This window comes from Camarhynchus parvulus, chromosome 3 (genome assembly GCF_901933205.1).
Source record: "Camarhynchus parvulus chromosome 3, STF_HiC, whole genome shotgun sequence".
In the NCBI taxonomy this organism is placed as follows: Eukaryota; Metazoa; Chordata; class Aves; order Passeriformes; family Thraupidae; genus Camarhynchus; species Camarhynchus parvulus.
The window spans coordinates 14,543,379-14,559,448 of NC_044573.1; the positions used below are offsets into that span (position 1 = coordinate 14,543,379).

General features: G+C 43.8%; 1 protein-coding gene across 1 annotated transcript in view; it reads right to left on the minus strand.

The window, feature by feature from the left end:
- Positions 1–11,133, minus strand: part of SUSD4 (sushi domain containing 4) — a gene marked incomplete at its 5' end in the record, with an annotated part of 79,375 nt that extends 68,242 nt beyond the window's left edge. Inside the window, one exon of the mRNA XM_030944250.1 lies at positions 10,923–11,133. Coding sequence (XP_030800110.1) covers positions 10,923–11,133 — 211 coding nt within the window. The remainder of the gene's footprint in view (positions 1–10,922) is intronic.
- Positions 11,134–16,070: the final 4,937 nt, after the last annotated feature.

The window sequence follows — 16,070 nt, forward strand, 5'->3', positions numbered from 1 at the left end:
AACATTGTTCCTTTGGAAAAAAATAATTATCAGATCAGATTTACAAAATATATTAAAAAATCAGATCAGGTTTATAACTGTTTTCCCTGAAAGTCTGCATTCTTAAATCACAGCTTCAAACAGGCCAGGATGGCAAAAGTCATGAATCATTTACCTGTGATACTAATGCACTGCAGCAAAACCTCCAGTTGACATAATTCTGAGCTGATTCTGAGTGCCCCCTTACATTTATTGATATTCTAATAAATGTTGGCATGCTAAAAAAAAGTTCAAAATACTCTTTTTTTTCAGTCCTGTAACCTTGGCTTGGCTGACATATGGACTTCCTGAGCAGCATAGATCTACCTGCTCCAAGTAAAAGGTTTCTCAGACAGCCTTTTGGAAGAACCAAGAAAACTCTTTCACATGCAGAACCAGGGTTAAAAAATACACCTATTAGTAGCATCCAGGAAACACACCTCCTACTACATCAAGGCTACTGCAGAAAGGCATCTTTCATCTTAGTTTTGACAAAATTCCTCTCCCTCCAGTGAACGCAATTTATCTGATGGATTTCTCTTTAAAATGAGGAATGAAGTACATCTCTGTAACTTTATTGAATATGAAATAAAAATGAAATAGAATCTAAATATACCAAACACTTTCCTGCTCTCCATCCCTCACATGAATCCAGTATCACTCTTGTGTCTAAACAGAAGCATTAGAGGCAGCACTCATCCATTTTTCAGTGTAAAAAGCAACCTTGTAAATGCTAAGAACCAGCATAAGAACCTTGGAAAGACTGTCAATGAGTGTAGCGTATTTTTTGCTGTTTCATTCCTGGGTTGTGAGGTTTTTTTCCTTAGTTTCTTACTCTTATTCAGCATATATGCATACATCTCACTATTAATCTTCCTCCCTACCCATCCACCTATCCATAAGATTAATAAGGGGCATGCTAAGTGTGTTAGTGCATGGCTGCATACAAAGACAGATATGTACTCCTCCTTTATAACCAGATGCCCCTTCCTGCAATTTCTTCCACTGGCATCTCTTACAGCCACTGTGCAGAGGCATGTCCCATCTTGACCTAATTTCCAAGAGATCATAGGCATAATGGAGTTGGGCTTCATCTACACACACTGTGCAATCATTCATATATTTTTTTTACTTGGATTTTCCCCTTGAACTAATATATCCTAGCCTCTACAGACCAGCCTAGCCTTGACAAAATCAGTCCTACACTGTACCTTCCTTGTGCTGGTCTCTAAGACAGATGCAATGGATCAGGGCAGCAGTGACAGATGATGCACAGGCTACCAGCAGCAGGGAAGAACTCTGCTAGACTTGAAAGCTGGATTCTTCCATCTGGGCAAACATTTCTGAGTGTCAAAAGAGAAGGGGGCAAGGCCTGAAACAACAGCCTCTCTTGTTGGGACACGAATTCCACAGGACAGTGTGAGGGGGAGTTTTAAAATGTGGGTACTGTGCTGTCACAGCCATGTCACACCCTCCAGCTCACCCATGTAACTCCAGATGGTATTAACCTGGAATTATGTCTGAAGATAAGAGACTGTATCCTCCATACTTCTTCCCTGGCCCCACAGAAGAACCCCAGGCCTTGGAGAAGAGAACAAGGAGCGAAGAGAAAACAGCATGTGATGTTATGAGTCCGCAATGGAAAGAACTGCCCAGGATGATTATCTCTAAACCCAAGGAGGGATAGAGCAGGACCCAGGACTGTGGCTGCAGCAGCTTGGTGCTCCCCCAGAATGGTTGTGACTGTACTTTTGGGAGGAGTCATGGTCCCCCTTCAGAGGAGAGAAGAATGTTCTGCACTTTTACAAGATCAACACAAATGTCTGTGTATTTTCATTTTTACTATTGCTCATGATAACACCATTTTATCTTAATTTCTTCAAGATTACTGCAAAGCTGTTAATTGCAATCAAGCTATTTTATAAGTCCAAATTACAGGAGACTAAATTATTTATTATTTATTTTCAGTTATAAGTGGATCATTTGTGTTCTCTCTGAGTAAGATGATGTGTACAAAATATCCCTAAAAATGTCAACTAAGTGGAGAGAATCAGAAAAATGCCTCTCTCTCATAAGTGCCCATTGCTTTCAGAATACAAATCATTCTCACACAAACACAGCAATAGCATGGTAGGCTTCCACTGAGTATAAGAAATACATTAAAAAAACCCCTCCACTCTATGCCATGAAGTTTTTACAGCTAATAGATTTACCCAAGCAAGTGGGGCTGTTGACTTCCATCCCCACACCATTGCAGATCACCTCTTGCTAATTCACCTCTTAGTGCTGCTCAAAATCTAACTTCCAATTTAGCCTTACCAAGCAACTCCTCCCCATGGACTCTTGAATATCCCTCGAATATCCCTCACCTCCCCCCCCGCCATTCCTGAATGACACGATCTTTCTGGATACCCACAATTACCAACCATTTCACTGGAAATGGGAATGCAGGCACTAGGGGTGACAGCTGTCAAGCAGCTGCTTATCAAAATTCCAGTTAAAATTGTTTATTTGCAAACACACATGGAAGTCTTAAGCTATTGACTGGCTTTTGTGTGGATTTAATCTATTACCACAGGGCTGTTCAGTATAAACAACTTCACTCAGTCTGCAAAAGTAAAATACAAATTCACTTGGGTGCAATTTACTGTGGTAATAACCATACTGTTTACATCATGATCAAGTACAAAGAGTAGGTCTAATACCCCCAAGGAGAACAGACTGCATAAATAAGCATATTTTATGGGACGGCTCTGAGATTTATTCCTGATGCTTTCCAATTGTGACTTTGGAAAATCCTTGCAAGCCCTTCAGAACAAGCAAGGTAAAGCTGACCTTTTTGATAGCTGCTGGTAAAATATCTGATCTTGTGTTAAGCACAAACTTAGCTGTGACCTTCACTAAACCAGAAAAATGGAAGTTCCACCATCAAGAATCACAACAGCTCCTTCTGTGCTGGCAGCAACACATGAACACTGGGGCAGGTCCAGTTAAACTTCAGGTCCCAGGATGTTAAATAATCCATAACTTTTGAAAGACTCTTTGCTGGGGCAGTCTTCATTCTTCCAGCCTGACCCAGGAAAGTGGCAGCAGCAGACAGGATGGCCCAAGACACAGCACTGATGGATTTCTACTAACAAGCAGCACAGTGGAGGAAGTAACACTTGGGAATCCCACACTAGAGATGGAAATCCTCAGCGTCCTATGTTACAGCAATGACAATTCAAGTTAGACTTGACAAAAACATTTATAAAGGTTTGAGAATGAAGCATTTGGATAGATGGTAGAGTTTCCAACCTAAAGTCTCAAATGGTAAGATGCCTGAGGTAAATGTGTGACTCCCATGCTCTGGGCAGGAAGAGAAACTACAGGCACTTCTGAGCACTTTTCCAGTCCTATTTCTGTGACTCTGCTCTCAAGTGTGTTGTCCCGTGTCTTGAAAGATGGAAATGAAATTTCTGTTCCATAGTTTTCTACTGCACACACTCGCTGGTACTAATGACAGAAGTGAGAACAGGACCCCATGTTTACAGGCTTCTTTTCCTGAGCATCTTCTCCTCCCTCCCAGCATGTATGACAGCTTTTCTCTTGAATCTGTATGGTGTTCTCCAGCCTCCTGATAGATAAACAGCTATGAGTTCTGCTGCCTTTCTGCAGTACTAAAAAAGATCTGAAGGCTTTGCCTTTTCAAAGACAACCTTTTCTTTTTAGCGTTTTCTCTCGGTCTCTGGAATGGGAGTCCAGTGATATAATGATTCCTCTGATTCATGTACATGCCATATCTCGTTTTTTCTTTAGCAGTGTACAAGAGAGTGTATTTTTAGAATATTATCTCATGATACCCTTGATAACCCAACTTCTACATAATCTAACCCCTAGTAACATAACCTATTTTCTTCCTCAGGCTATTGTAAGCTATTTCCTCTTTTCAGTTTGTAAATTTTTCTAGTTAAAGAATTTGTCTTGACACAGAAACTCTGCTGCACCCTTACCTGTGCTTCACCATGTGCAGAAAGGATCAAGGGAGCAGACCTGTTTCATCTTTCTGTGTCCTCTGCATTACATCATATGCTTCCATGAGCAAACATTTGTAAGCTGAATCCATGTTTTTATGGGAACACATTACACATCCACTGATTTCTAAAGAGAGACAGGCAGTATAAGGCAGTGGCACTCAAGCCACAGCCTGCATGGAGCTGCCTGTCATGCAATGATCTTCTCCTCTCTAGCTGTTCAAGTATGTTAGAATTAATTTAAAACACATGCAGTACTTCTCTAATGTTGCTCTTTTGTGTAAACTGTGATCATGAACCAAATGACTGAGCAAGGCAGAAATACCCTTCTTTTTAATATGAACTTTACACCATTAGAAACCTGCATAATACCATTTTTCAGGGCTCTATCCTAACTCATGACACTTTTTTTTTGTTGTTTTTCTGAAGATGTTTTTGGTGTCTGGAAAAATGCCACGTGCTATCTCAGACATAAAGGAGTCACACAAATAAATCACACTGGAAAAACTCTCTGTGATTTGCTTAAGTCGCAATTTAAGTGAATAGGAAATCAGTTGCTCATCTCAATTAGAAGACAGTCACAGCCAAAAAATCCTATTATAGAGACCATATTATAAAAATGTGGATTAGGAATTCCCCTAAATTCTATTTACAGAAGAAAGTCAGAGATGAAGATCCAAAGGATCTCTTCCCTGTATATGGCAACATTTGTTTCTTACATAAAATGCGTCTTCAAGACATTTAATCTTTCTACAGTCATTTCGCCATCTACAAAGGAGCATAATAAAACTTACATTCCTTTATAAAGTGCTTTAAACTCCATGGATGAGAAGAACTATATGAAAAAAAAGTCATATTTTTATTACTGTTGTTACTATTAAGCTACCACAGTCAAGAATATTTGTCAAATTATGGGTTTAATGAGATAGGTTTATCAAAAGTAAGCGGGGGTGCTGGCAGAAAAGCCCCTATACTCCTTTCTGAAGTTGGTCATCAGTGACAAAATCAATTAATACAGAAATGTTCCTGATAAATTCTAGACTCTCCCTAGCTAAAAAAATGCTTGACAACAAGCAGAAGAGCAACCCAGGATGGACACTTCTTAATTTAAAAGAATCAAAGGTCACAAGTGTGGAAACACATTTGCCCCACAGGATCTCAGTGAGCACAGATGGCACCACCAACCACTTCCACTGTTTACAGTACGAAGAGAAAGAAACATCCTGACTCAGATGAATCCCATCAGCAGTCCAGCTGTTCAGGAAAAGCCATTGGGAGCCCCCTCTGAAAAGCAAGAGGTCAAGCTTGGTGCCAACAAAAGCAATGGGGCAGTCAGATAGATGGTGAGTGTGGACACCAAAAACTGCTGTTATAAACCACTGTGAGAATTAATAAATGTACGCCCCGTAATTGGTTTCATAATGCTCTGCTTGTGCCACCTCGAAGGAAGTAGATGAGGAGACATAAAACCAAGTGAGGAGATACCAGTTTCACAGTTAAATTGTTGAATTTGTTAGGATCCTTGTATCTTCAGTCCCTTAATATGTTAGCAAAGCAAATTTTTCCACTTAGTGAACCAAACTGTACACACTACAGCACTGTATCCCTCGAGCTCATTTTTTGACTAAGCAATGCTCACTAGTAAGTGTAGCCCAGCCTTCATTCACATTTGCACTGGCACACAGCAAATATGAATTCAGGCCATATTTTGTGGTCCTTTTCCTGCCTAAAACCTTGTGAAAATGCACAGCACAAGTGCAAGGTTTCCTGCTTCTAATACTGTGTATTTTGTTATAAAAGTAAATGAACTGCAATCAGAGTTCAAGCAATATTTGAAAAAAAAAACGGTTGAGTACATGATCAATCCTGTAGAAAAAAATCTATAAGAATCTGTAAAAGTAAAAAAATATAGCATTTTCCCAATTCTGGTAAGAATATTTAATTATTAAACCCCACAAATAGCAACAACAAAAATAATGAATAGTAAAGAACCTTCTACTTTGATAAAGCTCAGTTTATGCTTTGCTAAAATTTCTATTTCTCATTCTGGTAACATTTTCTTTGGGAGGTTCTCAAACTCTCTCATAACACGCCCACAAAATACATCGCTTATCTACTTTATAGATGAGAAAATCAAGCAAAGCATGATTAATTCTCCTAAAGTTGTAATCATCCCTAATACAGAGATCAAAGATACTCTATTGCAATCCTGGGAGTAAGGGAGCAAAGCAGCGAAGCAAAAGTTAACCTCAATCACCAAATGACACAGCACATCAGTGATAAAGCTCCTTCTAGCACAGTGCTAAGAAACTGATTTAAGATTAATCTATCAAATATGCCCACCTCTCTCAAGGCTGTAGGCAGATGGATGTGCCACTAAGACAAATGATGAACTGTCATCCTCTGATGTCACCGCCCTTGCCACTTGCAATCAGAGCAGCCCCAAAATAGTGATTAACTGCTGAGAACAGAGGTTGCATGAGGTACATTTGGGACTAAGATCCTGTCACTGTGGGAAAAATCTTTTCCTTTCAAAACACTGAGCTTCTCCAATAAACTGGAGGTTAAGAAAAATCCTACAAAATAACTGATGATTTCATCAATTGTACAAGGATCTCAAGGCCGAAACGTCTATTTTGCTTGACAAGAAAAGCAGACACACTGAGAGGGAGACAGTAAAATACATTAGCTGCAGACTTTGTGAGAGGGTATCAGAAAACATTTAGAGTTTTCAGAAAACCTTCTTTATAATCCCAAAATCACATGGAAGGTACTTATGGCAAATCTCTGGCTGGCTTTTCTTGCCAGAAACAACTGCAGGGTACCAAAAAATCAGCCCTATCAAAGACCTGCATCATCATCATCACATATCAAAAACTTGTATTACCCCAGGGAAACAAGTCCACTACCCTCAGAAACCTGAGGGATGTGGTTTTGATGGCCACTACATCCAAAATCAATGGTTAGTTACCATAACCATGGCATAACCAAAATTTCAATCAAATGTAGTACAATCACAGAGCAGTTACAATTCAGCCTTAGTCTAGAGAAAGAATCTCACCACTATTCTTCATGGAATCACTAATATTCAGTTTTTTTGACAGTTTCACAATATGCCAGATTTCTTTGCAATTGTGCATGATGTGCTTCCCAGCTTAAAAGCACTACTGATGTGCAGGGATGTCGCCTGCAGAACATGCAAGCCGGGAAACACCACAAATTGATTACTGTAAGTGCAATACAACAGATTACAATGCCAAAAAGAGGGCACTTTTTGGCCTGGGAGCTACAGGGAACCAGAAGCTGAATATAATGCAGCATCATCCTATAATGACAACAAAGGAACCCAGGATATCTGACAGGAGGAGAGCTCCAAGGCATAGGATATTCCTCAGCTCTGTTCAATGCCAGTGAGGCACATTCCACAGAGAAGTGGTTCCATGAGAGCAAGCTCATGGTCTGAATGACCAGCAATCCAGAAAGTACAACAAAAACTTAGGAAAAGTTCAGAATAGCTGGAGCCATCCAGGCTTTGGAGGAACTGGAGTGTGCATTTCTGCAGCAGAACATCAAAGAGATGAAACAGACCATGAAATACAGCCAGAATGCTAACACTGCTCGAGGCCAGAAGGCAAAACAAGGTCATGGCCCTCTCCAAGCCTGTGGTGATGTGTGCTGCAGCCCTGAGACCCCCCACTGGGCCCTGCAGAAGAACAGAGTTCACCCAACTGACCCATGACAACAAAGCAGACACATGCCCAAGTGACATCTGGGTACAAGACTACATAACAAATCTCGAAACCAAAAGCTTATTGAACTTTTTTTCTCCCTCTCCTTTGAGATATCATCCTCTACTATTTTAATATAGTTGCAGGAATTTGAAATATATTTAAAAATTCATCATTACAGCTATTTTCTCCATACTAGTTTCACAGTGAACTCTGTACAATACCTTAAAACTCCAGGGTAAGTTGTCATCTGCTCCATCCACTACACATTTCATTTCTCCTCATACCAGACTTCTCAGCCTGCTCCTGCTTTGTCTCTTTTTTTGCACCTCCTGATGAGGAGCAGCTGAGGGAGCTGGGGAGGTTCAGCATGGAGAAAATGAGGCTGAAGAGAAGACCTTATCACTCTCTACAACCACCTGAAAGGAGGGTGTAGCCAGGTGGGGGATGGCCTCCTCTCCCAGGTAACAAGCAACAGGACAGGAGGAAATGGCCTCAAGTTGCACCAGAGGAGGTTTAGACTGGGTATTAGAAACAATTCCTTCACCGAAAGGGAAGTCAAGCATTGGAACAGGCTGCCTAGGGAAGTGGTTGAGTCACCCACCCTGGGACATTTAAAAGATGTCTAAATGTGGCATTTGGGGCCACGCTTTAGTGGTGGCCTCGGCCGTGCTGGTTATCACTTGGGCTTGATGATCTTAAAGGTCTTTTCCAACCTAAATGATTCTGTAAACAGAAATGACTAGATGAAAGCCACAGGCTAAGTATGAGAGATACACTTTATCCTCAGTAGCAACAGAGTTTTTAATACATCAGGGATGAATGAGGGATATTGATAGGTGAAAGGTTTACTCATTTGAGTTCACTTCTACAGCAAATTTTTTCGCTAGATTCACTTTTGCAAAAGTCAAAGTGTAACAAACAAAGTTATTCTCTGTAGGGTTATTGACAAGAAAGAAAGAGTTATAAGTAGTATTGATTTGGGGTGAAATGGTAGAACGTGACAATCGATAGGGCTTCGTCAGATATAAGATAGACGAAGACACAAGTCATTACAGGATTATTACAGGAGACAAATCCTGGTATCAGCCAAGGAAGGGAAGAAGCTGTAAATGGGATCCAAAACATAAGCTGTAGATTGCTTTTTAGAAAAAATAACCCTAAATTATTCATTTTAATGTTTTAATATGTGAGGCAGTTTTTATTTCAGTATATTGTCAGTCCTGTTTTTCTAAAGCTTTTGAAACTAATTCTTTCCACCTCCATAGTATTTTCATTAAATGTCATCAAAACTCTTTTCTAATCTCTGAGAGAAGTATGATTATCCTCATTTAACAGATAATGAGAAGATAGAAGGAGACTGGAGCTACATTTTCCAAACTAGTCAGTAATGCCACGTGCCTTGTGTCTAAATACACAGATCCATAAAATGAGAGTCTTACAGAAATGAAATTTTCAAAGGTACCAGAAAATCACAACTTTGGTCAACAGCAGCTTACAGAGTTCCCAAACTCTGGGTCACAGGCTGGGGAGCCAAAAGCTGAGCCCCCACAGCAAACACAGCAAGCTACATAAGTACAGTGAGCCTGCTCACAGATACAACAGAGCCTAAAATAGGAGGGATGCTAATTCACAGTCCTCTGCTCTAATTAGAAAGCTCATTATTTTTACCACTCGAATGACTCAGGGTGAAAGAAACCAAACAACTGTATATTCTACCACATGAAAGGACTGTACCTTTGCTGGGATTTATAAAGTGCCTACCTTCTGAGCACAACCACACTGGAAAATAATAGTAATAATCAGAACAGCAATGAATGTTTTTCACTAGTGATTATGCCCATGCACAATCGTTCAGTGCATTGCCTTTTCCTAGACTCTGTCCAAGAATACCCCCAAATTATTGAAAGATACTAAAGTGATTTACAAATGAAATTTGATACAGAATTAGTTACACCACTGAGGTGAAAGGCAGCAGCATTAGTAACGATCAGATCGCACAACGATTTATTGCAGGCTGGGATGGAAACTATTCAATTTGAGGGAGATATAAACCATATTTTGAAGAACCTTTTGCACTAATTGGCCAAATAAGTGCTGACAATCAAACTGTGGGATATGCAGAGCCTCAGGGAGGAGGAGGCCTTGGAGCAGCTTCATTTTTATGAATGGAGCCATAAGAAGGTTAGAGAAGGACAGAAGCACGCACAACTCCAATCCTAAGAAAGGCACAGGACAGGCTGAATAGCGCCACCACACTGAAACATGAACTGCCCAGGAAATCAAGGTTGCACAGTTGTAATAAAATAAATTTTAAAAATAAAAAGGCATTGATTTTTAAAGAGGGGTATGTAGTGACTGCAACGGTTTAAAAGCTTTTTTAGCTGGAATCACATTTGCAGTCACGGGATTTCTATTGGAAAATGGCATTATTGTCTCCAGAGAGAAAAATAGGACTGAATCAGGAGGAGGATGGACAAGATGACCTTTTGAAGCTCTCTTCAGCCATACTCCTGTAAGTCCATATTCAGTGACAGAAAACACATCTGGACTAGAGCCGTTGGGCTTAGGCATTCAAGTTAGAAAATTTTGGCATAAATCTTTGGCATGAGAAGAAGAAGCTCAAGCAATTTTTATATTGGGCTCTGCCTGCCATTAGTGATGCGATTCAATCATAAAAATGGCTTATTCCCCTAACACAAATATATAATACCATGATGGAGTAGGAATGTGAAGCTGCTCTCATATCACAGCTAAGTTCATTTTGCAGCAAGGCAGTTTACTTTAAGATTTTTCCAGTAATCCACTCTAATTATGAAATAAATTTAAAATAATTTTGTAATTAAAAGTACCTCCTGAAATATCACACAGGCTCAACAATTTAAATGATAGTGTTAAAAAGGTAATTAAAATTAAAAAGGCCAAATAAGGCTGGGTCGCTCCTCCACTAGGAGAGTGCTGAAGGACGTTGCATTTGCAAACTCGAATCGCCAGCTTCCTCCCCAAATTCCTGCTTTCCCCAGCTGCACGGGGAGGGGATTTTGCTCTGAGAGTCATCCAAGAGATGTCGGAGAGGACGGCGGCGGGGCAAGGCTTTTTTTTTTTTTTTTTCCCGCTTTAGATTAAAAAAAATTACGCTGTTTCAAAATGAAGCTGTACTTACAGAGAGCCAGTGCTCCCTCCTGCCGGCGGTCCCCACGCAGGGTGCCAAAAGCTGCGCGTCCCCGCGGCGGGCACGGGAGGGGGTGGGGGGCGCAGGGGGGGGAGCTTTCCTGCCCTCTCCTGGTCGGGGCTGCGGGGTCGGCTGGGGATGGGGTAGCGCGGGCCGGGGCCAGGCGGAGGAGGGGACCGGGGACCGGGCCAGGGCACCTCACTCACTCACCGCCCGCCGCCAGCCCCGGGCCGAGGCTCAGCGCCAACTGCAGCCACAGCGCCGCGGCCAGCGCCCGCCGCCGCGCCGCCAGGAGGGCACCGCCGGCGCTCGGCTGCTTCCCATGACACATCTTCTGCCCGCCAAAGGCATCCGGTTCGCCGCCACCTGCAACGAGAGAGCCGCCCCGCCTCGCCGCTGCCCGGGGCTCCGCGCCGGCTCCGCGGGTCGCCCCCGCGCCGCCCCCCGCCCGCCCCGGGACGCGTTCCCGCCCGTTCCGCCGCCCTCCCGGCCCCGCGGCTCCCCTGGCCGTGATCCCCTCCGCCACTACCTGCGGGGCCCCCCGCCAGAGCCAGCGGTACCTCCGCGGCTGCTGCCGCCGCCTCCGCCGCTGCGGCTCGGCAGCCTGCCGGGGCCGGGCGGAGCGCACACGCACACTCACATACGTTCACACGCCACACAGGCGCACAGGGACTCCTGCGCACCCCGCAGCCGGCCGGCCCTACCTGCCAGCGGGGCAGGCAGCGGCAGCCGCAGCGCGCACCGGCCCGGCCCCGCCGCCGTGGAGGGGAGGCGCGGGGAGCCGCGAGCGGCGGGAGCGCGGACAGCCCCGGCGCGCCAAGCACCCATGGCAGCCGCGGGCACGGCCGAGCCGCCGCTCCCGCTGTGCCGCCCGGGCACCCCGGCCCGCGGGGACACCCCCTGTCCTGGGCCGGGAGGCGCCCCAAAACTGCCCAGGGTAGGGGAAGGGGAAGTTAAGGCTTCGCTCCCGGTCGTTTCTGCTCGTTTTCACCTCAAACGGGGTTTCGTGGTGCACAGCACTGACGGAGCATCTTTGGAGTGTCCTGTGCTTTGTCACGTAGACAGAGCGTTAGATACGAGACACGGTTTAGCACCGCTGGTGCCAGTGCCTCATCTGTCACAGTTTTTGGGAGTGGGAAGGTGTATTCCTGAGCACTCTAGCCCATCAGCTGCCTCTGGGGAAAGGCAGGACTCCTGGGCCTGCCGGCTGGAGCAATTTACTGTTACGGATCAGCATCCAGCTATATTTAGTGAATCTGTGAAATTCACAGCCACGAATCACTGAATCAGAGACTCGGTCTCGTGGCTCCAGCAGCTGTGGTAGCTCTGTGTTTCCTGGTGCCATTCCACAGCTGGGCACTGCACCTCTTCCCTTGCTCAGAGGTAGCAGAGGGTGTCCTCTAGCTGAAAAGGACTCTGCTAAGCAGATTAAGGTGTTTGGCACACTCCTGAGACACAGCAAGGGGAACAAAACCAGGGACAAGAGAATACACATTTACAATGAAACATGCCTATGCTTAGTACAAACACAGACCCAAAGGCACGTGGGGTAATATTAACAGCATGTGGACATAGCACATCCTGATGCTTCAAAGTTAATAATAAATACTGGTAACATTGAAGTTCTTTTCAAATGTCTCAGCTATCTGATGCTCATTCCTCCAAGTTAAAACTTAAGGCTCTTCAGGATAGGTTTTAGTTCAGATCATGTATAAGTTCAAAGGCCAGTGTAAGAAGCATAGTACTTTATCTCCCTGGGAGAAAATGGGCATCTCACAGTGAAATGCAGGTATTCTGCTAAGAATAGGGAAGTATTGGCCAATTTTCAGCTAAGAGAATTTTGCGTCTCCCTTTAAACAGGAAAATTTGGAAACTATAGAGCATTTTCACCGAGCATCATTTCCTGATCAGGTCAATTTTCATGTCCCCAGCCAGCCCAAAGAGGGAGTTCAGAGCAGTAATAGCTCTCATATGCTGTGCAAACACAGCACAGGCACAGTTACATGATAGAGATGTTCTTCAGAGGCAATAAGCCATTGACTACTATGAGTGGTAGGACAGAGCAATAATGCAGCAATTCCTGTTATCTGTAATAAGAGGATCGTTATGGTACTGATTTGGTAGCTTTCATTTTTGAAATCAAAATAGCAAAAGATAATGTCCTGAGCAATCTGACACTATTCATGTTCTCCATCAATTGAAATGCAAAGTGCTGGATGCAATGTCTACCTTCAGTGTGGATGGAGCACCCAGACACTTCTGAGGAGGAAGAGGCAATTCGTCTGTCAGTGTTGATAGGTATTACTTAACATTTGTTTCTGCCTTGTTTCTATCCCCACATGTGCAGCTGCACCTCTGACACCATTCAGCTTGAGGAAGGATGACTGAGTGCTCCAGACACCTGTCAGCCACCCTACATGAGTGGGAGCACCCCTGCTCCAAACAGCACCAAGAAATCAAGGCTTTCTTGTGCAGCAGCTCTTCTTCAAAATCTTAATGAAAATTCTTCTCTTGCTGAGCAGGGCATGTGTGTGCAAGGTGGTGACAGTGGCTGAAGGGTTGGGCCCCCAGTGGCTGAAGGAGTTTAGCAGGAATCCATGTCAGCCAGGAGCAGGGAAGGACTCCTGCAGCCCGGGAAAGCCTAAACTGAGTGAGGAGCAGCAAAAGGTGGAGGAGGATGAAGCCTGAAGCAACCCCAGCCACAGAGAGGCAGAGGGGAAGGAGCTGCTTTGCTTTGGCTTCGACTTTGTTTCTGGAAGGGATGGATGGATTGCCTGAAGGGCTACAACCACTCTGTGACCAAATCTGACATCTGTAATCAATTTCACTGCATCCTCCTGAGCTGAAGTGGGGCCAGAGCAGTGATCAGTGGGCTGGACCTGAAGCTCTGTCTGAGCTGCTGTTACATAGCACAGACTGTAAAATACAGGAGGATTTGTCCCCTGGTTATCCCACCCGGATGTTATGATTTCTGTGCCTTCATACATTTGGCTGCCCCTCCACTATTTTTTTTTAAGCAAGTTACAGATGAGCCTCAAACCTGTAGGGACTAACTCTGAATTCTCTGAATTGCCTCTGGTGGGGACAAACCCTCCCTGGTGCTGGTACAGACAGGCTGCAAACAAGTCCAAGAGATTATGTGACTTTTTTTTTTTTTTGCTTCATATGTACTCACAAAGCTGCTTCCATCTCCCTGCGCTGCTTCTGCAGCTAAAAATGCCACCTCTCAGAATGAAGATGAAAAGTGCCAGTGCTCATCTGCACCCTCCAGACTCAGGTTCCTGTTTGAGCCCAGGAGCATCAAGGTGGTGGTGGGAGCAGGGGGAGATCACGTGTTCCTTGTGGCAGATTGTGAGTGCTGCCATGTGGTGAGAGGTGTTCCTGGCCAGTTTCACTCTCCTTGGAGGAAGAGGCTTCAGCTCTGCTCCAGCTGGTGCATACAGTCAGCTCCTGGCTGTTTCTAGCAAGTGCAGGGTGAGCATCCCAGCCAGATTATGGCTGGCTGTGGGCTTACAGCTCATCTTCTCCTGGGGTTTTGTAATCACCTTGAGAAGAAACAATTGTGTGTATAACTCCTGTAGTTGCAGGATTCTAGTTTTGTCTTGCCATACACATTGATCTGCTTCATTCTCTTATTTTTATCTTCTCACATGCCCTCCTTTAGTTGATTATCTTATTCTGAAGTCTGTACTGGATAAAAAACTAGATTGAAAAATTCAGTTAAATGCATCCAAGCCAAAAATTGGCCTCTCACTCCAAGCCAAGTGACAAGAGCAGCAACACTGACTCTGCCCAGGACTAGGAGTATGAAGGCATGCCCACCCTACACAGCATTTGGCCTTGAGTCCTGGGTACAATATAATAATTTTCTCTCAGTGTCAAGAAGTAGGGACTATCTTTCAAAGCATCCAAGGCAATGTCTTGGATGTCTGTGGCATCACCAGACCAAGTGGTGCCCTTGTAACGTGAAACCTTTGTTGCACAGCTGATTCCATGGCACATGAAAGTATTTGAGAATGCTCAAAAACCAGGACCAAAATGGGAACAGGAGCAGCCAAATCTGCTGTAGTCTCATTCACACTCACACTGCTCATTGGGAAGGTATCTGGACTAAACTGTTTCCAGAACTGCTGACAGGTATTGTTTCAAAGGGAACAAATTCATTCACTCGAAAAAAAAAAAAAAAAAAAAAAAAAAAAAAAGAGCTAGGGAATGAATGAGCTCACCCAGTCCTCCATCATCCTGACAGGAATGGGAGGAGAACTGGAGAAAAAAGAGAAGAAACTCATGGGTTGAGAACAGAACATGAGTTCTGAGTTTAATAATTGAGAACAGTTTAATAATTGAAAAAAGTAAAATATAGTAAGGATAATAATGATAGTAATAATTAGACTGAAAAAGATGGACAGAGAGAGAGAGGAATAAGCCCCAAGAGAAACAAGTGATTCATAACACAGTTGCTCACCACCCTCTGAATGATGCCCAGCAATGATTGGTCCCTCCTGGCCAATTTCCCCCAGTTTACATCCTGTGCATGACTCTTTATGGTGTGGAATATCCCTTTGGCCAGTTCAGGTCAGCTGCTTGGCTATGCTCCCTCATGGCTTCTTGTGCAGCTCCTTGCTGGCAGAGTATAGGAAAGAAGAAAAGTCTTGATTTAGAGTAAGCACCACTCAGCAACAACTAAAACATCAGTGTGTTGTCAACACTGTTCTCATACTGAACTCAAAACGCAGCATTTACCACCCACTAAGAAGAAAATCAGCTCTATCTCATCCAAAAGCAGGGCACTGTGGTAAGAGTCAGCTGGAAAGAAGGTTTTGTCCAAATTCTTGGGTACCTAACACTCTGGTTGGCCTCATTGCATGCATGAGTGGTCATGGGCATCTTTAATTTGCTAGCAAAATGTAACCCAAAATATTGGGTATTAGATTAAGTGTTTGGGGGTTTTAATTATCACATTAAGATAGTCCTTCTCCATGTTTTACCTGCTCAAAAGCAAGGCCAGAAGGAATAGTCCTGGTGATGTGGCTGTTGGGTAGGTAAGTTTCATCCTTAAACTGGACTCCAGAAAGGAGTGAAAAGGAAGTGGTGAGGGTTGTAGCTGAGGGTAAAGAGAGAATTTATATTTGACAGTGT